The sequence below is a fragment of the Mauremys mutica genome, chromosome 1, assembly GCF_020497125.1.
Source record: "Mauremys mutica isolate MM-2020 ecotype Southern chromosome 1, ASM2049712v1, whole genome shotgun sequence".
Lineage (NCBI taxonomy): Eukaryota > Metazoa > Chordata > Testudines > Geoemydidae > Mauremys > Mauremys mutica.
This window is the reverse complement of record NC_059072.1, coordinates 302008415-302033271: the sequence shown is the minus strand read 5'-3', so window position 1 is coordinate 302033271 and position 24857 is coordinate 302008415. Positions and strand designations below refer to the sequence as shown.

Sequence of the window (24857 nt, the reverse complement as noted above, 5' to 3'; positions counted from 1 at the left end):
TGAAATGCGCCATAAGAAAATTCTCTCATAATTTTCCATTTAGGAAGCTGATTGATAATTTTGTGAGGTACCTCTCTCTCCAAAACACTCAGGCATTAATTACCTGATATACCTAGTCTACATGGGTAATTTAAAAACCTAACTATAGAATGTGTCAATTATATATAATGCACATCATTTGCTAAATATGGCACAGATACTAAGTGTTCACATCCACAAGTCCTTTGCCACATAACATGTTCAGGTAAAATACAACACTGAAGAATAGAAAAGTGCCTGTAACCAAATAAAAGACACACAAGTAGTAATAAATTAAATCTTATTAAAACTGATATAAAAATTGTTCAAGTGTTTAAAGTATCAGATATGTCATGCAACAGAAAGACAGACGATTCAGACAGGTACACCATGCATTATAGTTTGCATTCGTGGTGTCTGTAACCATACTCCTTGGCCAGTGAGTGCTAAGTACCTGAGGCAATGTCAGTCTTGCAAGCAAAACCAGGAACGTTCCATCTCTCAGTCTTCTGTACAAAATGTTTTAGGGAAGCTATGCCTCAGAAAGTTAACCAGGCAAACTCAGGCTCTACATTGATACGTTGCTGCATTGTAAGAGAGCTGTACTGGGCCATATGTAAGGAAAGCAATCATTACTTAATTACATTTTCCAGGCAATTCAGTTCACTATATACCAACCTCTTTACCAAAATGTGCTTACTTGAACTTGCCACGTTTGCACACTAAGAAGAGGTCTTCACAGCACATATAACCCCCCCCCACTTTTTTTTTGGCACAAAACCGTTCAGATTCTCAGGTCAAGCTCTTCACCACACAAGAATGCAGATATATTAACCTGCATAGTACACCAGTGCTTATTCAACCATATAGTAAACTACAAAGACAGCAAAGTGCCTCCACTTTGCTAACTAGCAATTCTCTCTCCTTCCAAGGATAGCACCAGTATTGTTACACGTCAGACAAGGGAGTGTTCTTGCCAAGCTCTTTAATTCCCTGGAGAATTCGCTTCATATGACCCACTTTCGTTATCCCCAGGTCCTACAAAAGAAAAGGAGAGGAGGGTTTTATTTACAAAAGAGAAAAAGCCCAATGCAATTCAGCCAGCAGCAGTTACAGAATCCTTTACAGTTCATTTTAAGTGATCTGCAACAGCAAACACATTTCTAAATGTGGAAATAGCAAAGTGTTATCTAACGTAGCAAAAAATATACATTACAGACAACTTATCATGAACCTCTTTCTATTCAGCACAGAGAAAATTACTTACCTGCAACTACTGCTGTATCTAACACAAACCCTTACTTTTGTGTTCTCCTGACTTCTGTGCACAGCCATTAGGTTTTTTTAAATTTCCAGAAATTGCTCAATCTCCTTCTCCTCTCTAACATAGCAGTTGTTGACTTCAAGAGATGTAATAGATCATAGCTTCCATCCATCAATTTTTATTTTATCTGTGGCTCTAACATGCCTATCTTAATCAGCAAATACGCACATCCCCATGGGAAAGTAGATGTAGGTCTACAGGTATGTAGGACAACTTTCCTTCAGAGAACAATAGCTAAAGTTACAGTGAATTTCTCAGTCCAGAAAGATAAGTATCTTAACATGGATATGCTTGGTAATTAGAGGAAAGTTTCTGACAAACATGATAATGACATCTAGAAGGAAAATGGGAAAGTACACAAGAAACAAATCTGAATGTATTGTATAACTTTCTCTATGTACATCAATGAGGCAGTTAAGATCAGCTGAAATGTTCTTGATAGTGTTCTCTGGGACCCAACTCTTCAGAACTGGCAGTAGCAAGGACCTCTTACGAAGAGGCTGCCTCCCCCCAACCACCCACACCTTTGGAACTCATTCCTTTTGGCAGTGAATTTGCAGAATTTCAAGGGCATTGTGCAAGAATTATTTATTTGTTTCAGCTTACTCATTTTCATTCACTTTATTTCAACAATTTGTCTACATTTTTGGCAATAGCCATCATACTTTTATTTAACCCAACCCACTATGGGTTGCTTATGGAATTAGTTTTTTTGTTTTTTTGTAAACAGTGTGTAGTTGAAATAAAAAAGGAATTGAACCTTGCTTAATTTGTATTGGTCTAGCGGTCAGAGTAGCAGAATGGGATTCCTGACTCTGCTACTGACTATGTAACTTCAAGCAGTTTACCTAAACTTTCTGAGTCTCAGTTTCCCCATATACAAAACCCACCTTTGTTAAACACTTTGGAATTCTTGGATTAATTATGCCAGGTAAGTGCAAGGTTTAAATATTATTAAAGTTATTTGAAAAATTATGAACATATAAACTATTTCTGAAATATAAAATCTTCCACTTTAGGAGGATACATTTTCCACATCAAGAATAATAGAGAGGGAAAGGGCAGCATAAATTAATTCTTATTTTAATGTACTGTAAAAACTGTGGTAACAATATACATATCATGGTATGCACACTTTCTACAAGAGTTCACATATATGTGTTCTGAAGACATCTAAAACTCTGGAAATAAGCATTGATACTTAAGTTATTATGCAATTTAATTTCCATTTACCAGCCTGAGCCAAGGAGAGAGTGGTATAAAACTGAAAGAAATCCCTTTTGCTATATAAAATTTAAGTGGGTACAAACTGAACACATTGGCCTCTCTTCACCTTTGAAGATTTGAGTTCAAAGTCAGGTTAGGTAGGAAATGGAAAGAAATTGGTCCTGTTTCTCAATGGACAATTATCTACACTACAGCTCAAGACCATCACATATGATGATTCAGCATAATTAGAAGGTCCTGCTCAGAATGGACCCCAGACTAAAACTGCAAGGGTTTTGCACATTTAGTTGGATTGACAGACTAATGTGAAGAAACTTGTAGCACATCTGTCTGTACTGCACTTTGTTCTATCCTCTGCTGTCAATCTCACTCTTTCTTGAGTATTCAACAAAAACATCTAAGAAAGAAAAATAGTTAATGTATGCAACAATTATTAAACACACATAACAATGACTGCAACTGTTTTCCTGAGAACAAACAGGCATAAGGTTATAGATTCAAAGTTGTAGAAAATTTTCTTATTTGCCTTCAAGTTAATTTTCTAATGAAGAAAAAAAAGTTCAAAGCAACTACTCAGAAACCTCCTTGCAACAATTTGTCAGAGGATCTACTGTTTCCATCTAAATTACAGTCACTTCAACATAGAATGAAAATAGAATATACATCTTTCACCATCACCACCAAACTTGGGCATGAATTTGATGAGGCGTTGCCAGAGTTTTCATTCGTAGGATTTTTTGGTAGTTGAACATTGTAGCAGGATTTTGTCAGACTTCAGGGATTAGAAAGAGGACAGGATCATGTTATGACCCTTTCAGCATATCAACAGCTCTTTCCTCAACCCTAGGCCTCAGACTCTCATTACAAATTCTCCTGGCCCCTCAGTTAAAGTTTGCCATCCTTGAGGGGAAAAAACCAAACAAGGGTAAAAAAGCTCTGAATTTTCTCTTGTGGAGATCTCCCCAAACCATTCTTTTGAGAAGACAGCACATATGGCGACCTTAGATGCCATCTAGATGCCAAAAAGTTTCCAGGGATTCTTTTATTCTGACTTTTGCCCTACACAAAGGGAGGGATTTGGAACAGCAACACACTGCAAATCACAAAGTGCACCCCACTCTCCAAAAGCATACATTAATCACCTTATATCTGGGATCATATCTCTCTATTTATTTGACATCTGATTAACAAACTTCCATTTGGCCAACATTTGCTTTGGGTTTTCAAAGATGGCAGCTAACATAGGTTGGAAGGGGGAAACTCAGCACAATTTCAACTCTAGCTCCAGAGCAGGACCTTCTCCCCCCCACTCCCATTTCCATGCCACACAGCTAGCTACGTTGCCAGCTCACTTCACAGTTTCTAGCACCCAATGACGTAAGTACTCAAGAGATCCTTGAAAAATAACTGGAGAAGAACCTGATGAAAGTTCTTGCAACAATTTTCTTCTTAAATTGTCAGCTGTCAGGGAATCTTCATCTGTACTATACTCTGGAGATAAGGCTAGAGAGGGTAGGCTGCCTTCTACCTCCCCTCTCCCCCTGCCCAAAAAAGGTCTGCCACTCAATCTTTGGCAAAAAGGTTTCCATTTTAATATTTCCAAACAAACAATATATATAGAATTCTACATTAACATCTTTAAGATCAGAGATTTCCTCTAGCTTTATTACTAATTTAACAAAGACATCCAGTGAGTCCAAAATCTAACAAATCTCAAAGGATTTTTTTAATATTTTCTAAAAGAGCTTTTTTTGAACATTGTAATTCCTATTAGAGACAGAAGGTGGGTGAGGTAACAGCTTTTATTAAACCAACTTCTGTTGGTGAGAGAGACAAACGTCTACACTACGGGATTATTCCGAATTTACATAAACCGGTTTAGCAAAACAGATTGTATAAAATCGAGTGCGCGCGGCCACACTAAACACATTAAATCGGTGGTGTGCGTCCACGGTCCGAGGCTAGCGTCGATTTCTGGAGCGTTGCACTGGGGGTAGCTATTCCGTAGCTATCCCATAGTTCCCGCAGCCTCCCCTGCCCCTTGGAATTTCTGGGTTGAGATCCCAGTGCCTGATGGGGCAAAAATCATTGTCGCGGGTGGTTCTGGGTAAATGTCGTCAGTCACTCCTTCCTCTGGGAAAGCAACGGCAAACAAGCATTTCGCGCCTTTTTTCCCTGGATTGCCCTGGCAGACGCCATAGCATGGCAAACATGGAGCCTGTTTTGCCTTTTGTGACTGTCACCGTATGTGTACTAGATGCCACTGACAGAGGCGATTCAGCAGCGCTACACAGCAGCATGCATTTGCTTTTGCATGACAGCAGAGATGGTTATCAGCCATACTGTACCATCTACCATGCCATAAATTGGCAATAAGATGATCATGGTTACCAGTCCTTTTGCACTGCACCATCTGCTGCTGTCATAAGTGCCCCTGGCTGAGATCAGCCGGGGGCGCAAAAGCCAAAATTGGGAATGACTCCCTGAGTCAATCCCTCCTTTTTGGTATCTAAAAATAGAATCAGTCCTGCCTAGAATATGGGGCAAGTGTATTAGAGAACCAGTGTATCATAGAACCAGATAGCACAGCTGCTCTGTGTCAGATCCCGCAGAAATTATGAGCTGTATGCTATTCACAGGGGGTCCTCCTGCAACAACCCCACCTGTTGATTCGGTTCTCCCCCAGCCTTCCTGGGCTACCGTAGCAGTGTCCCCCCACTTGTGTGATGAAGTAATAAAGAATGCAGGAATAAGACACAGTGACTTGTTAGTGAGAAATGAGTGGAAGGCAGCCTCCAGCTGCTATGATAGTCCAGACAGGACATTAAGCAGTGTGGGGGAGAGGAGCCCGGCATCCCGCTGCTAGTCCAGGGACAATTGAATCTTTTCTTTACACATGGAGGGCGGGGGCTGATGGAGCTCAGCCCCCTGTTGCTATGATGAAGACGGTTACCAGCCATACTGCACCACCTACCAGAAAAAAGCAAGGAGTTTTTTACACAGGCACCCATGGTCGACCTCACTGGATGCTAGTCGGCATGGTTACCAGTCCTTTTGCACTGCCCTATGTGCCAAAAGGCTGATGATGACGATGGATATCAGCCATATTACACCATCAGCCACCCATGGCAGGGGGGAGTGAGGATGTTGGTGTTGACTGCTGCAGCATCGCGTCTATCTGCAGCATTCAGTAAAGATAGGGTGACATGTAAAAGAGTCAAGAGAGGATTGTTTTCCCTTTCAGTTCTGGGGGTTGGCGTAAATTGCCGAGCTATGCCCTGAACCACCGCGGACACTGTGTTTGACCCTAGAAGCATTTGGAGCTCAGCCAGGAATGCAAATGCTTTTCGGAGACTGCAGGAACTGTGGGATTGCTTGAGTCCTCCAGTCCCCGCTCCCTCCCTCCATGAGCGTCCATTTGATTCTTTGGCTTTCCGTTACGCTTGTCACGCAGCAGTGCGCTGAGTCCCTGCTATGGCGTCTGTGTGGAGAATTTTTAAAAATGATTTTGAATTTCGTCTTCTGTAACGGAGCGCTGATAGAACACATTTGCCTGCCCTTACAGCGATCACATCCACATGGTCCATGCTGGAGCTCTTTTTTTATTTTGATTTTTAACTGCATCGCCACATGTGCTGATCGGAGCTCCACGCTGGGCAAACAGGAAATATTCAAAAGTTCGCGGGGCTTTTCCTGTCTACCTGGCCACTGCATCTGAGTTCAGATTGCTGTCCAGAGCGGTCAGTGGTGCACTGTGTGATACCACCCGGAGGCCAATACCGTCGATCTGCGGCCACACTAACCCTAATCCGATATGGTAATTCCGATACTAGCACTACTCCTCTCGTTAGGGAGGAGTACAGAAATCGATTTAAAGAGCCCTTTATATTCATTTTAAAGGGCCTCTTAGTGTGGACGGGTGTGGCGTTAAATCGGTTTTACGCTCCTTAAACCGGTTTAAACGCGTAGTGTAGACCAGGCCAAGGTTCAGTGTAGACACTACCTATGCCGACAGGAAGGGTTCTCCTTTCAGCACAGGTAAGCCACCTCCCTAGGAAGCAGTAGCTATGTTGATTAGGGGTCAGGTTGGCTTAACTATGCCACCCTGGGGTCTGGATTTAATTTTCTAGTGTAGAGCAGGCCGCGGAGCTTTTCTTCAAGTCTGGGAAATGTACTTAGGCCTGGTCTACTGTAGGAAATTAGGTTGATATAATGACATTGCACCATAATTCTAGCAAAGTTATGAATTGGGAGCTTAAATTCATAACTTTGCTAGACACTAAAAATCATGGACTGAACAGAGATACCAGCTTTATAGCTTATTACAACAAATCTATAACCCACTAACACCTCCCTCCTTTTTCCTTCCCCCTGCCCCCTTTTTCCTTCCCCCATTACTGGAGTATGTTAAAGGGCCACTTCATCTTGAATTGTCCATTGAAATGTGTGTTAACTAATTAGGCTAAACAATCTGTTCCATCTTGTATTTAGCTGTGACACTGAGTACGTTTCTCAGACCTGAAGAAGGGCTCTATGTAAGGTTGAAAGCTCGTCTCTCTCACCAATGGAAGTTGGTCTGATAAATTAGATTATCTCACCCACTGTCTCTCTCTAATACCCTGAGACCAACACAGCTACAACAACACTTAATTCCTATTACTCAGTTAACAAAAACTAAAGATGAAAACAATACACAACCCTCACCATAAATTTCAGTTTGATTCTCACTATACAACCATCCAGATCCTGCATCTTCAAATATAGGACACACTTCTGTGCTGAAATATTTCTATGGAGACATTAGAACTACGCTACCACTGTAACCCAATAGACACTCTTGCAGCTAGGAATATTAGCAACCAGCTCTCATGCACAGGAGCAGTTTTAAAATGCTAATAACTGTAAATTAGTAGAGAGGTTAATTCTCAGGGAGAAGAACTCAGGGAGAAGAACAATTTTCCTATTTTTGAGTAATGCATGTGCAAATAAGCATCTTAAATGCATTAACAATATAAAATTAAAGGGTCAGAATCACTGCTATCCTCTGGCTGCTTTGAGCTTGTCTGACCAGCAAAAAAACAGGTTTATGGTTCCTGAGTGACACAGAGAAGCTGCAGAGTACAGATGAAACCAGCATATATTACTTTCTACCCTCATAAATAAAATCCTCATAAAATGGGTGACTGGATTTTGCACAAGTACTGAAAGAAAAAACAAACCAACCAACAAAAACCTCTACAATCAAAACTTCAACTGACAAGGAGATATTTCTAAAAGTTATGAGAAAGGTGAAGTGGAGGAGTTATAATAAAAGCCAGATGTAATCTTATAACAATTCAATAATCCAACCCAGCCCTCCTCTCTGCCCCCTCCACCTTCAAATTACAGGTTGAGGCAATGACTGGCCAGACTGTTTGGGCTTCCGTGGGATGCCAGGAGTTTATTGTTCCTCTTAGTATACGTCCCCATGTAGCTGCACAGACTATTTGGGAATCACTTGGGGACATGCTGAGGGAGTCTGCTTGTAGAGCAGACAAAGGGAACTGAGGTCTAAGTCAGGCCTTCCTTCCACAACTCCTGTGGCACTGACAGTCAATATTTCATTCCCACCACCATCAAAAGAAGGGAGAGATCTTGTGGATGGAAGGTCCATGCTAAGATCAGGTACTTGGGGCTGGAGAAGGGGCAAGAGAGGCAGAGTCTTGAGGGACATCTGGCACTGCTTGCGAATGTTCTCCATTTTGAACAGATGCCCCAGAGAGGCACAAACTGAGTCCAGGACATACCAACTATGACAGAGAAAAGACTGGTGTCAGGTTCCTCAGCTTGATAAATTACTTTCAGCTTGGATGCTGGGGTGAGGAGGAAGTGGTCACACTCCAGCACTGGGGATCTGGTTCATGAAAGGGCTTTCCTGGTGATAAAATTTTGCAGTAACCCTCTGATAGTAGAGGAGAGAGGTGGGCCGGCAGGCTTAGTTATAATGGGCAACAGACAGAAGCCATTTCCCATAGCTCAGGCAAGGTGAAAGGTAAATTCACTGCAGACAGTCTAGGGAACAGGATGGTTACACACAGGTGATGGATCAAAGACCATGTCACATAGTACAAGTACGGGCCTGTACAAACGTGGATCGCAAGGAGGAAAGGATGTGGTTACTGCACATGACCTAGCCTCTTTGTAGTTCATGGATAGTGGCTTCCCTGCACCACTGGCAATTAAAAATCACTTTGATTAATCATTTGCCCTAGCTTCAAGGAGGGTCAGTTAATGGTCACATTGCAGAAAGCTACTTGGTTAAGTTTCAGTTTGATCACATAATCAAAATGATCCTTGCACAAGGCCAGAGGGACTTTCCTTGCCTGCTGTAATGCTGTTTACTACAATTTTGATCTCTTGGGTTTTTCCTTTCAAGGGTTTTTATCATTTTGAGAAAGCCACAGCTCTGGGGTGCCGAGTTTCCTGTCTAGCTTTTGAATTGTCTAGTCCCTGTTCAGAATGACTGCACTGCACCTGAAAAGGGTGGTGGGGAGAAGACATTGTCCTGGCTTGCCAGAGGAAGGTAGCAGTGTTGTACAGGTAGGGGGAAAGGAAGGAAGTCAGAAGCCAATGTAAAAAGGGTGGGTGATTCATCCCCTGGGTACCTAAGGACGGAAGGCTTTAAAAGGGGCAGATTCAGACATTCTCCATGCAGCAGGCAAGGCAGCACCCACCCACTTCTCTCCCCTCGAGGTGCAAATATCAGGTTGGGTTAGGACTTGCTGGGCATTGCGCTAGTTACTCCTTTTTATGGGGGCTGGGAAGGAATGTTTTCCCTCACACCAAATTGGCTTCAGTGGAGTGGGGTTTTTTCGCCTTCCCGACAGCAGGTGTCAGGGAGGACCTATTACAGTGAGGAGGAAAGGTTGTTAGGTTATATGTCGCAACTTATTCTGTAAGTGTGGGGTGGATGTCCAGTGCAGGTACTCCATAGAGAAGGCATCCAGTGACCAGATAAATGGGCTGGTAAAGCACTTAAAAAGGATGTGCTAGTTAAAGGAACAGAGCAGGGGGAGCGGTTTGGGGCTCCTATGATTGGTATGGCAGAGAGCCAAACCCCCCTTTCTTATAGTCCACGTTAACCCTCCCCTACAAGGTGGGGGATGGATGCTAAGGTCAAAGCCAGGGGTTGGCTGGGGGACTTGGATTAAAAATGAAGGGGGGTTGATAGAAGCCCCAGGTAGTTATTTGAAGGACATGGAATTGCCTGCACTATACACTTTTATCTGCCAGATTGTCCCAGACATTTAATAATAAAGCTGCGGCCTCATTAAATCCATATAAAGTTTCCTTCTTTCAGTATAGCTGGACAATGGGCAATTACACCAGAGACTGGAATGTAGTCTGTGATGTATTATTTGGATAATTTTCTGTTTCTTGGTTCTTGCAGGTTTGGGATCTGTGAGGCCTCAATGGAAGCGTTTAATGCAGTGACAAAGAGGCTCACGGGTCTCACTGATGCAGGATAAAACAGAAGGACCAGTGACATGTATCATACAAGACTAAGGCCTTGGCTACACTGGCGCTTTACAGCGCTGCAACTTTCTCGCTCAGGGGTGTGAAAAAACACCCCCCTGAGCGCAACAAGTTACAGCGCTGTAAAGCGCCAGTGTAAACAGTGCCCCAGTGCTGGGAGGTGGAGTACCTGCAGCGCTGGGAGAGCTCTCGCCCAGCGCTGGCGCCGCGACCACACTCGCACTTCAAAGCGCTGCTGCGGGAGCGCTCCCGCGGCCGTGCTGTACAGCTGCAAGTGTAGCCATACCCTAAGTACATTACAAGAACACAACTACCTTTGCCAACAGCATTCCTCCCACGGCAGACATACGTCAGCACTCTCTTATCAAGAAGTATTGCAGGCTATGGGAGCAATTTTTAAAACAATTTAATGGAGCATCCTTACAGATGTCCACATGGAAACAGCCTAGACATGCAGCAGTATTCAGATGTGGCTGGACACAATGACTTGTGTTTTAGAGGTAAATGTTAGGATACTGTATACATTGAAACCTCTTGTTTTATGCAGTATGAGAAGTTGCACATTTTTGCATGCAGATTTCTCAAACACATTATCAAAAGGTCATTATTTCTGTTCCAGGAAAAAGTAATTTAATGAATCCCCAAAGATACTGTCTCTATTACATATAATGGATGCACTTAAGTAGATCCTGAAAAAGACCAGCAATCTCAGATAACACCATTTCAAAGTGCAAAGTAACTCTCATTTCCCAGGCTAATATTTTTCAACACACTAACATTTCTTCTTCCAAAACATGGTTCTTATTTATTTGAACTGAAGAGGGAGGAATGATTTTTAATTTTTTAAATAAGTGATCTCAGAAAGATAGAAGCCTTGATTTTTTTCACAAAATTAAAAACTGACCCAAAACAAAACAAAAAGCTGTACTGAAGGCTATATTTAGACACCTGACAGACAAATTCATAAGCTTGCAAATGGCCAGTGTGAAGACTATCATCAAACTGTTCATCTTCCATACATTGACTACTGAAGTAATGTATTCATAATTTTAAATGAACTTTTACCTACTGACCTTGCACTAGATACATTTAAAATAATTATCACTAGCCTAATAAATTGATTATGAATAATTCGCCTTCCACACTGATCCTCTTTAATAAATCTAGTTAAAACTGAGGTTTTTTTAAAGTTAACAATGTAGTATATTGATGTAGGTAAGACAATGAGAGTGCTTTCACTGAGCCTGATGGAACATACTATCATTCTATATGAAGCATGAGAAAAGATAATCTCCAATATTGTTAATATCCTTGGCTTGAAAATACAGGTCAACATATAAGAAATTCAGGCCACAGGACAGCGTGTAGTAATTTACTGCATATTTGCACAGTATAAGCCAAGCTACAAGCACATAACAGAAGCAAGGACAGGAGAAAGGTTTTGTTTTGTTTTTGTCAAAGAAAATTCTCAAGAGCAGAAAAGTAGCACAAAGGAAATACCTTAAGATCTCGCCTTTCCAGGTGCAAAAGCTCAGAGCCTCGGATGTCATGGCTGATGAAGATTTCTTTGTACTCTCCCAAACTGAGCAGATCCAGCCAAGCAGCAACTTCATCTGTGCCCCATTTTTGAACTACCAAAGTTAAGAGCAAAACCCCCTTAATTTCTACATGCTCAAATGCATTACAAGCAAAGGTTAGGCCAAAGAGAGTGGAAAACAGAGTAGAACTGCCGTGCTAGCAAAGGGAAAGGTTAAAGGTATCATTTCCACAAAAACCGAGTTTCTTTTCACATGCAGGTTAGAGGTTAGCAATAAACATTAGAAGGTATCTAAACAAAGATGGGGTTCTTTGCTTTGCAGCCGTGCTTTCAGCTTTACTCCAGTTTCCTCAATAAAGCCATCAAACCTCATATACTTCAACAAATTCACTTTTAATCACATTAGGATCAGTGGTGCAAGATCCAGGTTTGTTCCACTGTATACTAATGACACGTTATTGGTTGCAGTGCAGTCAGAAAAAAAAAACCACACTTCAAATACTAATTAAAATGTAAAATCAACATATATACTGTACTCCTATAGTGATCGCAGCATGCAAGCCCAACTTCAGAAGTTTTTCTAGTGCTCTTAATTAATGCAACAAATATTCTATTAACTATACCGGTTGCATGGACCATTAAAAAGCTCTTTGACAACATTGTTCTCTAAGGTTAGTTGCCCACATTAGTCTTAACAGGCCAAGTTTATTCAAATAAAGTAGTTTTATGTTACTATTATTCTTTTGTACCTTTGTTTATCTTTCATTCAATGCTGATTAGCTTCAGACTGAAGTACTCTAATATGCTTTATATTTTAACATATTAGTGAACTGAGAAGCTAAATTCAGATTAACAACTGAAGAGAGCTTGTTTTGCATTTGAGGGCAGTTTAACACACTGCCTGCCGTGAAAGACCAAGGTGTTGGAGCAGTTTTAGGTCTGTTGTGACACCAGTTATTTTCAGGGCAGTATGTTCACAGATAACAGTGGGGAGAGAGGAGAGTGGAGTTTGTTCAACTTCTACTAACTAATTAAGAGAGCAGGATTTTGTTTGATGTACAGAATTAACTGCGGTGAAAACTTATTTGGGACTTTAAAGGATGACTAGTTCAATTAAACAAATGTTAATGAAAGCCATTGTGCAGCCTCTCAGACTACCCTGAAAAACCAGAATCAGTGATTTATACAGAAACAGAACTGGTTTATAAATGATTTGTGATAGCATGGAGTTAGTTAAATAAAACCACCCAAACAGACACATGGGACATTCTATCCCAAAAGTAGATGGCAAAACAGTAGCTACAAAATACTACTACTATTCACCTAGTTGTTTGGGGATCCTATTGACACACACCTGCTAAATGTACTGCAAGAAATCCTCATCCCATTAACTCAATCAATCAGCAAAACTCCCCCTGACTTCAGTGGAGCTAGGATTTTATCCTCTAGGTGTTGCACATTATTTTAGCTATTATGAAAGATATGAAATCATGTTTTCTTCCAAAAGTTATGATCTTTCTTGCAATGTCAAAACACATACCAGGCTGAGGGCTGCTCTTATGCTTTTGGACTTTTTCCTTTTTAAACTTTGGCACTATGCGAAATACTGTACTTCTGTTGTTTCTCTTAGAATAATCCAGAGGGGGATCCTGCATGGAAAAAGAGGAAAACAACCACTAAACTTTAAAATTGCCTCACTTGATGATGGGGAATTCTAATTTACTCTTGTCTAGTGAAATAAAATTATTTTCACTTAGGAGTAATAACCTGGCCTACCTCATCATCATTTGGTTGGAAAACATAATAAAGCCATGGAATCTCAGCAAGTTTTCTCAGTTCAGTCTCCACACTGTGTAATGCATCAGACAGCAGCTCTTCATGGGGGGGATCCAGTTGCTATTTATGAACAAACCAGAAAAAGAATGTTAAATGGCTGCCTTATACTGAAAGTAAACAAATGGGGAATTTCTTACCACATCTAATTTCCCTGCGCATGCATTTCACCAATCCAGAGACTGCATTTGGGTTGGTCCTAACTACAAGAATGACTAAAACAGCTAAAACTTTGATGTGTGCCCACCTATCCGTTTCTGCCATCACTCATCACACTCCAGAAATATAAATGGAGATTTAAAGCACATGGGAGAGTCTCCCAAACTAATGGATGCACAAGCCCAGAGAAACCAAATTTACAGTAAGAAATTCCCTAGTCTTGTGGTCTTGTACTTCCATCAATCCTAGGGTGACCAGACAGCAAATGTGAAAAATCGGGATGGGGTTGGGGGGTAATAGGAGCCTATATAAGAAAAAGACCCCAAAATCAGGACTGTCCCTATAAAATAGGGACATCTGGTCACCCTAATCAATCCAGAAGCACAACTGGTAATCAGCACAGTGCCAAATGTAAAAATATTAATATTTTGTGCTTTTCCCAATTCTGCTATAAGCTCATAGTTGTATGTTCTTATTGTTGGACTATGATGTCACGCAACAAGGGAGGTAAGAATTTAATAAAGGCCAGTGGCCTGGAGAAAACTTAGGGTATGGCTACACTTAGAGCTGCACAGCGTTGCCGTGGGAGCGCTCCTGCGGCAGTGCTTTGAAGTGTGAGTGTGGTCGCGGCGCCAGCGCTGGGAGAGAGCTCTCCCAGCGCTGTAGGTACTCCACCTCCCCATGGGGATTAGCTTACAGCGCTGGGAGCCGCGCTCCCCAGCGCTGGGGCACTGTTTACACTGGCGCTTTGCAGCGCTGTAAATTGCTGCGCTCAGGGGGGTGTTTTTTCACACCCTGAGCGAGACAGTTGCAGCGCTGTAAAGCGCCAGTGTAGCCAAGCCCTGAGATAAAAAACAGCATCAGAGAAAACAAGTGTAACTTATAGTGTCAGGAAGCCCAACGCTGCCCATTCCTCACATTTTTTCATGTGATGTACAGCTCTTCTCTGGTTAGGAAGTAGAAATGGAACAGGTGGAGTAACCAGGATTCTTCCATGAAGGCCTTTCAAAGATTTCAATGTCCCTTGAATAGACTAAGCAAAGAACTAGGAGCTAGGAATTCCCAAATTCTAATCCCAGCTCTGACAGTGACTCACTGTCTCTGTGGAATGAGCAGGGTGAAAAGTAGGTATGTTGGAGTCAGAAATAGTAACTAGCCCTTTGACAGCCCATTTCATCAATTGCTCTAAAAAAAAGAAAGGTAAGAATCGTTATCCCCTTTTGCAAATAAGGAAAAAAGAGGTGTGCAGGAAGGTAAAGTGAGTTGCTCAGGGTCACACAGCAGGTTAACGGAAGATGTGAGACTAACACACGTCTCCTGAGACCCCATCAAGTGATCCACCCACTGTGAACAGACCATATGGAATTGGGCCCTGAGTTGGAAGTCCTTAAGGAGAGAGGCACACACGTCACAATAGAGTAACGGTCATTTTAATAAGTTTTGAAAATTCTAACCCATGTCACCAAGAAGGAGCTATTAAGATGTGAGCTTTGTCTGTTGAATCTTCCATGCCACTGTAGATAGTAGAGCGAATTGGGGAAATACATGCGCACATGCAGAGTCTCCTGCCCAATGATGACAGCTGTCATTCAAGAAAAAAAAATTATGCATCTTTGTTTTGCTGAAACAAAAAAAAAATCCATACTGAATTCCACATTCAGGTTATTTTGAAAATGACCACCAAAATCAGTACAGTTGTGCCCCTTTGAAAATGAATTTAATATTAATTAATAATTTATTTTATACTACTTCCACATTTTCAGTCTTCAGTCTGCCATAAAGTTTTGTTCTGAAATGTAGCACTGTGTAGAAGTTGTAATGGAGGAAGCTGGACTTTTGGCACCAGGAAAGGTGTTGGTGGCCATTTGTGAGGTGGGATAAGCACAATAGCTGGATATTTCTGCTACAAAGATCCATCATGTTGAAATTTTAAATTGCCGTCTTGAGGTTTCAGAGTAGACACCCCACTGAGATCGATGGGACCAGTCACACTTCTCAGAGATACAGTTTGGGGTTGGGATCAGAATCAAGCAGATACATGGCATCAGTTTAAACTGCCATTACATTTTCAAAATTTCAAATTTAATTTTCATAACTAAGAGGACTTGAAGTTCATTATTTTTCTATTGAAATGAAAGCATAGATTCTAAGGCACAGTTTTGCATCAGAAGGTTGGATTCTGTGTTGTCAAATTCTGCAGAGTTACAGAATACATGGTATCATGGATTCGATTTCAAGAGTCCATTTGTATGTGGCCAAGATAGTCCTGATTGGTGCTCTTGCAGAGGGATCTGTAGGGGTTGGACCTGCTGGATAGCTAAGATTTACATGGTTGTTGAAAGAGCCTTTGATCTCTAGTTCTGGAGGAAAAAAGTGTTCTTGAGATATCTTGGTAGGTAGAATTTCATAGATTTCATAACTTTAAGGTCAGAAGGGACCATTATGATCATCTAGACTGACCTCCTGCACAATGCAGGCCACAGAATCTCACCTACCCACTCCTGTATCAAACCTGCGTCTGAGCCACTGAAGTCCTCAAATCATAGTTTAAAGACTTCAAAGTGCAGAGAACCTTCCTGCAAGTGACCCGTGCCCCATGCTGTAGAGGAAGGCGAAAACCCCCCAGGGCTTCTGCCAATCTGCACTGGAGGAAAATTCCTTCCCGACCCCAAATATGACGATTAGCTAAACCCTGAGCATGGCGGCAAGACTCACAAGCCAGACACCCAGGAAAGAATTCTCTGTAGTAACTCAGATCCCATCCCATCTAACATCCCATCACAAGCCATTGGGCATATTTACCGCTAGTAGTCAAAGACGAATTAATTGCCAAAATTAGGCTATCCCATTATACCAGGGGTCGGCAACCTCTGGCACGCAGCTCGGACCGGGCCAGTTTGTTTACCTGCCACGTCAGCAGGTTCGGCCGACTGCGGCTTCCACTGGCCGCAGTTCGCCGTCCCAGGCCAATGGGGGTGCGGGCCGAGGGATGTGCTGGACACGGCTTCCCACCACCCCTACTGGCCTGGGATGGCAAACCGCGGCCAGTGGGAGCCGCGATCGGCCAAATCTGCCGATGCGGCAGGTAAACAAACTGGCCCGGCCCGCCAGGGTGCTTACCCTTTTGCCCCCACTACTCCCCTTGGAAGTCTGTTCAAGAACTTCACTCCTCTGATGGTTAGAAACCTTCGTCTAATTTCAAGTCTAAACTTATAATATATCAGATATACCCATCTCATAGAAATGGAAGGGACCTTGGAAGGTCATTGAGTTCCGCCCCCGCCTTCACTAGCAGGACCAAGTACTGATTTTGCCCCAGGCCCTTAAGTGGCTCCTGCAAGGACTGAACTCACAACCCTGGGTTTAGCAGGCCAATACTCAAACCACTGAGCTATCCCTCCCCAACTTCATGATAGCCATAGAATCATAGAATATCAGGGTTGGAAGGGACCTCAGGAGGTCATCTTGTCCAACCCTCTGCTCAAAGCAGGACAAATTCCCAACTAAATCATCCCAGCCAGGGCTTTGTCAAGCCTGACCTTAAAAACCTCTAAGGAAGGAGATTCCACCACCTCCCTAGGTAACCCATTCCAGTGCTTCACCACCCTCCTAGTGAAAAAGGTTTTCCTAATATCCAACGTAAACCTGCTCCACTGCAACTTGAGACCATTACTCCTTGTTCTGTCATCTGCCACCACTGAGAACAGTCTAGATCCATCCTCTTTGGAACTCCCCTTCAGGTAGTTGAAAGCAGCTATCAAATCCCCCCTCATTCTTCTCTTCTGCAGACTAAACAATCCCAGTTCCCTCAGCCTCTCCTCATAAGTCATGTGCTCTAGCCCTCTAATCATTTTTGTTGCCCTCCACTGGACTCTTTCCAATTTTTCCACATCCTTCTTGTAGTGTGGGGCCCAAAACTGGACACAGTACTCCAGATGAGGCCTCACCAATGTTGAGTAGAGGGGAATGATCAGATCCCTCGATCTGCTGGCAATGCCCCTACTTATACAGCCCAAAATGCCATTAGCCTTCTTGGCAACAAGGGCACACTGCTGACTCATATCCAGCTTCTCATCCACTGTAACCCCTAGGTCTTTTTCTGCAGAACTGCTTCCTAGCCATTTGGTCCCTAGTCTGTAACAGTGAATGGGATTCTTCCGTCCTAAGTGCAGGACTCTGCACTTGTCCTTGTTGAACCTCATCAGGTTTCTTTTGGCCCAGTCCTCTAATTTTATCTAGGTCCCTCTGTATCCTATCCCTACCCTCTACCGTATCTACCACTCCTCCAAGTTTAGTATCATCTGCAAACTTGCTGAGAGTGCAGTCCACGTCATCCTCCAGATCGTTAATGAAGATATTGAACAAAACCGGCGCCAGGACCGACCCTTGGGGCACTCCACTTGAAACCGGCTGCCAACTAGACATGGAGCTATTGATCACTACCCATTGAGTACGACGATCTAGCCAGCTTTCTATCCACCTTACAGTCCAATCATCCAGCCCAGACTTCTTTAACTTGCTGGCAAGAATACCATGGGCCAGTTTATATCCATTTGTTCTTGTGTCCACATTGGTATAGTAAAATACTTTCTTCCTTCTTGCCATTAGAGTATCTGTATATTAACACTTTTTTCTAGTGAGAGCTCTTCTCTTGTAAGATGTTACTGTTTAGTGTAATGGGACTGGAAATCTTAGTTTTCCCTTGTTATGGGATTTTTTGAAGGGATTCTTTTTTAAGAAGTTTCTAAGATTTATGGAGAAAATACAAGAGTCACAGCAGTCTTAATTTTTTTGCTCCCTCCACAGGCTGCTTGATGCTCTCTGAGTTGCACAGTGGTGTCTGGGGGAGGCTTGGAGTTTGGGCATAGATGACAACGAAGCCTCTCTCTTTCCTCTGAGGAGGACATCACTTTAGAATGTTTTCATTTTCTGGATTATTCTGTTTTTGATTTGTTCTTCTCAGGGGAAGATAAAAGAAGTGGACTAGTCCAAATGGTATGGGTTTCCTCAGATGGCACCTATCTAAGGTCTCACATAGAGTCTCAGAGAATTACATTTTGGCAGTGGAAAATCAATTAATTCTGCTTATAGTGAGAAAGTGCACTAAGGGCTTGATCCTGCTTCCACTGAAATCAATAGTGAAATTGAAGCAGAGATAAGAGAATTGACCAACTTAGTGCAAGATCTCTTCTCTGCATGTCTAACAGACCACAGAGTCTTAGAACCTTCCTGTTTCTAATGGAAAGATTAGCTCAGTGAATTAGAGTCTGACTTGTCAATTAGACCTTCTCAGTAGGGGGAGGAGAAGTTTGAGATGGAAGGAGCAACACTGGTAGAGACAACCCCCCCTGCCTCCCACTCTTGAAAAAAGATCAACAGGCAGTACAAGCAATGATGGTATCAACTGCATGGCTGTCAGGAGCACTGGATGCAGAGAAGGGGAGTGTGGAAGAACTGGACAGATGAAAAGAGGTAAAAATAAGGAAGGAGCAAATTAAGAGATCTGCTTCTTTGTCAGGGGAGACAGTTAAACTGGAGTATGGTGCCTGACTGACAGTTTAAGTAACACCAAAACTTTCAGCTGTATCCATCATCTCCATGGGTCAGCCCAACCTACATGTTGTTTCAGCACTGATGGAAGTACAAGCCAACAAGACTGTCCAAGGCTAAGTTTTAGTGCTGATTCACAAATGAGAGTTATGAGTATCTCTAAAGTCAACACGCGGACTGACACAGAAAATATATTGATATCAGATAAACAGCCTTGTTTAAAAAAAATGGTTTAGCATAGATACTCTAAGAGTGAGGTTGTGCCCTCTATTGGCTGAAAAATGAGGGGTTTCAGTGTGTATGATTTCATAATTTAAACATGTCCTATCATCCCTTGATACATTAAACCACCTTTAGAATAGCATCCCAATCATCACCTGAAGACTGTTCAACCAAATTCCTTTCCCCAAACATTTTAAAACCCAAATATTGCATTCTTGCCTCCACATTAACATATAGGAATTTGAAATCTCAGCAGATTTTTTCCCCTATATTGGATACATCTATCTAAAGAGCATTGTTCCCTTCCTAAAGTTAAATAAAGCAGAGCATGTGCCTAACATGTTAATACTTCTAGAAGTGAACTGCTGACACAGTCTTCAGGTGGCAATGACTTTTAGTCACTATGGAAATAAAGTGGATTTGTACCATTTATTTAGGATGTGAATGGGTCTTTATCTTAATACCATTCCTTTCAGACTCAAGTCCCTCTACAGGAAAATATTCCAATCAATATCCATTTGTAATTATCACACACTTAGGGTAATTAATAAAACATTAATAATTTTTCTCCTGAATCTGAAGACCAAAGGCACGAAAAAGACATAACCATTCCTACTTAGTGTATCAATTGATAGAAAAGCATGAGGAACCCTGTTTCTTTCCTCCTCCCCTCACCATATCAAATGTACCAATTTCTAACTGTATGTCAAGAGCACGTGTTATTATTGAAGAACTTAACTACGTATAGATCCACAAACAAGCAACCAAGGGAAGAGATGCAATGACTTTCAATGCCAACAAAACTTTACTGGACACTCACCAATTAACAATGGTTTAGGAAGAGAAACTAATTCCTGCCATGCTGCAGGTGAATGGACTAGGAGAACAATTCATAATCCATTCCAACTCAAATAATAGGTGTAGTATAAAATCCTCTGATTCAGCCTTTTATAGGTTCCGAGGTATAGTATTTCATTGCACTATAACGCTATGGTGCTCCTTTAGAGAAGCATGACATACACAGGGCCAAGTTACACAACATTTATTTTATCTTCTTACCAAAGGAACCCTTCCTACTAGTAGAGATTCAGTTTCATTATGTAGTGCCTTCACATTGACAGCTATTTCAATGGCAGTATTTCTGGTAAGACTCTGGGGAATAGAAGCAGAACAGTCAAATAAGTTAAACTGTGAGCAGAAGTACATTGAGTTTACAATCCCAATCTTGGCCAGTTTTTCCAAAAGGAACCAGCTTGATCCAGCTCTGCTTGACAAGTGTATTCTACTAGACCAAAGGGAATAAGATAAAGAGCAATGTACAGAGGCCAAAATCTGATCTCAGATGCATCTCTACAACTTCCACTGAAGCTTGTGGGAATTTCACCTGTTTATTTAGAGGCAGAACAGACCGTATTAGTTTACATAAGAATCCAGAATGGAAGAGGGGGAAATGTACTGTATTTGCTGGTTGGTTTGCACCTGACTCTGTTTACTGAGGGCTCAGATGTGCTAGAGTATCAAGTGACTAGCCACATGTTCTTTATGGCTGGCTAAGGCCACTAAAGAAACTCTGGGCCTTTTATTAACAAGGATCATTAATGAGGATTGTTCACATCACACTTGAGGGGGCGAGCTGCCACACTTTAACAAGCAGTGGTTAGCCTGCATAGTTACTATGGTGATGAGGGCTTAAGTAGATATGTTAGGTTAGACAAAATTGGACCGACAAACTCATGTTCATGAAATCACGTTAGTGCCCAGATCCTACAAAAGCTCAAATTTTGGGGGTTGGGCTGGGAAATAAGGAGCTCAGTTCTGCTTCTCCTGAAATTCTCCCACTAGCACCATGTCCTCCATTAAGATGTATGTGCATCTGTGTGAGTGTGCCCGCATGACTGTACCTGGGTGTAGTTCTGTGTCCATCTCCCAGCACTCTGAGTCATGCCCTTAATGCTATGCTCTGCTGAGCCCCTGTATCTTCCTTTGCCCCCCTCTATTTCCAATATGCTTAATGTCTCACTCCCACTTAGGTCCCGTTTCCACAAAAGGAAACGTTTTTCCACCCAGCAGTACCTTCCTCCTCCCCATTGGGGAGAGTGAGATGGGAGCTGTCAGGTATCCTCTGCCTCTTCCAATGTGCTCCAGGTCTGTGAGGAAGGAAGTCTTTCTCCCACTTCCTCTTCCCTCTGGTTGCCCCTGCTGGTGCTGTCTCTGCCTTTCAGACTCACTGAAGTAGAGTCTCAACAGAGCCCATCAGCTATTAAGTGACCCTACTAGCGTAAGGAGGGGGTGCTGAGGCTGCTGCTGTAGGCGCAGGAGAAAAAGCATGGCTGGTTTCCTCCCCATCCCATTCAGTGCTTGGGCCTATGACACACTCTTAAAGTTAAGCATGTTTGCAGGATCAGGAGCCTGGAATATCAATAACCTCAGCAGTTAACATGCTAGCCACTGGAAAATGGTGATTGGGACTACGGGACTACTCCAATGTCTCCAGAAACACTTCTGCACACATGGGCTACAGTTGATTTATTATTAAATAACGCTTTGTTGTTCCTTTACCTCCGGAAACCTTGGACTGGCTTTATTTAATGCATGTGAACACGCATTGACAGCATGAGCCAGCTCCTGTTCCAACAGGCTGTGTATTTTTGCTGCTTCACAGATTCTACAAAAATATGAAAAACAAGAAAGGTACATTGTCACCTTCTTTTACAACCAGTTAAAATGTGATTAAAATTAAAAAACATTGGCAGATGAAAAAGAAATATTTCACAGAACATTTACACTAATTGTCCTAGAGTCCTATGTATATTTCTACGTATCTAAAGCTTAAATATAAGTATCACCTTAGACAACAAAGCACTTTGCTCTCTTATCTAAATGACATTCTTCATACAGAAGATCTGCTCTGATATGAGGGCTTCAGGAACGTTTATTGTCTTAACTGGCATGTCATCCTACCAGCAATGGCTACATATAGATTATACTGATTAAACCAGGACTATTCATTCACATAATTCATACAGGAAACACATTCTGAAGAGAATTATTATGGTGGTGTCATGTGACAATCCGTATATCCTGTTAGGGGACAGGGAATGGGGGGGATGAATAGGCAGTGGGGGCCGTGCCATGCCTGGCTGTTTGGGGAGGCAGAGCCTCCCCTAACCGGCCCTCCATACAATTTCGGAAACCTGATGTGGCCTTCAGACCAAAAACTTTGCCAGCCCCTGTATTAACCTATGACCTGGCTGAATTTCAGTTTGGATAATTATATTACATTATGTCTATATAAATTCCCCCTTCCTGCCTACCTGAGTCATCCCTGCAGTTTAAACTGAATATGCTGTTCTACAATTCCTGTCCTAAACTTGTGCAGTTAAACAGTTGCTCTGTCTGGTTCATGACATGATTTCTATATTATAGCATTTGAGACAGTGAGCCCCATAATACAGTCCACTGTAAACTGGTATTTTTACTTGTTCATAACAGTCTCAAAAACATTTTTTAAACTGAAAATATCTATGTTAATCTCTGCCCAAAGGTGAGCGTTTTAAAAAACATATACAAAACTGGTTCGGCAGTTTTTTAAGTCGAGATTGATGGGATGACAGGAGGGAAAGTAAAAATTCCACACACTGAACTGAAATTTTGCACTTGCACAACACAGAAGACTCTAGTTAGAAACATCAAATGTGGTGCTATCCTATACATTGCTGAACCAGGAAAAACAATCCAAGTTTGAAGAAAATCCCTTTAAAATTATGAAGGTCTGAAAACGGTGTGTGTGTCTGCATATGTGAGATAAAACATTTTAAATCCAGAGACTCTCGACTGGATATCGAGAAAGACCCCTTCCTAAACACATCTATCATCTCAGACATAAAATATCTCTCATTCAGCATCATCACTTAGGGTGCCTTTGTAGCAAGACTAAGGGTATTTACACTATTTTCTGTTGAAAGATATCATTTGAAACAGAAGATGGGACAAAATGCAACATGAGTTTGCCGAAGACAGATCATGCTAGACTAAGCCAATATGTTTCTCTGATAAGATAACTGATTTTTAAAGACAAGAGAAATGCAGTAGATCTAATCTATCTGGACTTCAGTAAAGCATTTGACACAATGGACTATTATTAGTTAAGATAGGGATTAATATCAGAATTGGAAACTGGATAAGGAACTGTCTAAAGAGGGGACGACAACAAGTTATGATGAAAGGAGAGCTATCAGGCTGGAGAGAGGTTACTAGTGGAGTTCCTTAAGGTTTGCTCTTGGGACCAATCTTATTTAATATTTTCTTCAATGACACTGGCACAAAAAGTAGGTGTGTGCTAATGAGAAGAGCTAGTTAAACTAAAGGACAACATTGGCACAAGAACAAATGGGCCATGAATAAATTTAGGCTGGAAATTAGAAGAAGGTTTCTAATCATCAAAGAAATGAAGTTCTGCAACAGTCTCCCAATAGTAGTAATAGGGGCAAACAATCCAACTAGTTTTAAGATGGAGCTTGATAAAATTATGGATGAGATTGTATGATGGCATGCCTGTGATAGTTCGGGACTGGACTCGATTACCCAGGAGATCCCTTCCAGTCTGTGTCCTATGTTTCTCTGAAAGATTCAGTAAACTGACTTAAAAATGAGTGAGTGGCTTTGCTTGCGGTACACTCAAAACAAATACTTTTATAAAAACAAACATTTGCTTCTTTGAAAGCATAGGGCCTTTATTAAAAAAAAAACAAAAAACATACGGAATTCTTGGTTTTTCAAGGGGTGTCTCATGTAAAAATAAAAGAGCTCTGCAAGTTCCCCGGAAAAAGATGAGTGGTGATTTGGGGAATTAAAATGTCTTATAAACTTTGCTGGTGGCTTTTAAAAATGTTTGTGACTCAATAAAAATGTACTTTTCTTTGAAAAAGTGGGGTGTTTCTCTGAAAACTGAATTTTCCCTTTCTTAAAAAAAATCTTGCGTTTTAGGGGGAAATGGGTTCTGGGGCTGAGTGAGAGAGCAGAATCAGTTCTGTGTAGGCATATCACTATCAGCCAAAAATAGTTTTTTGGATGCATTGCTCAAGATTTGGAAAATATTGAAACCAAGAGCATTTAAACTACAAGCTGACATTACCACAGTTCTAAATAAAATGTGGCCCTTGTGTACGTTGGTATGATGTGCTTGTTGAAGTGAGCCTTGGCAGCAAGTTAATACAGAATGATTCAATGGATGGAATTCCTCTGCCACATAGAGGAAATGATTTTGAGCATGCAGCTGAGGGCTTGTCTACTTGGGGACACTCAGAAGGTTAATCTTAATTAACTTTTAATGTGGATTAGTTAAACCACATTAAACCCATGTGGATGCTGTTACTCAGAATTAAAGTGTCCTTAATTCAGTTTAGCTTAATTCACTTTCAAAGTGAATTAAACTGAACCAAATTAAGGCCACTTTAATTTTGAGTAAGAGCA

The 24857-nt window shown here is 41.7% G+C and overlaps 1 protein-coding gene across 1 annotated transcript in view; it reads right to left on the bottom strand.

Annotated features, from left to right (window-relative positions):
• Window positions 1-470: 470 nt before the first annotated feature.
• Window positions 471-24857, bottom strand: part of DGKH (diacylglycerol kinase eta) — a 118517-nt gene continuing 94130 nt past the window's right edge. Inside the window, exons 24-29 of the mRNA XM_045012714.1 lie at window positions 21945-22050; window positions 20445-20537; window positions 13398-13517; window positions 13162-13270; window positions 11585-11715; window positions 471-1056 (exon numbers count right to left, since the gene is read on the bottom strand). Of these exons, the coding sequence (XP_044868649.1) occupies window positions 967-1056; window positions 11585-11715; window positions 13162-13270; window positions 13398-13517; window positions 20445-20537; window positions 21945-22050 (649 nt within the window). The 3' untranslated portion in view covers window positions 471-966. The remainder of the gene's footprint in view (window positions 1057-11584; window positions 11716-13161; window positions 13271-13397; window positions 13518-20444; window positions 20538-21944; window positions 22051-24857) is intronic.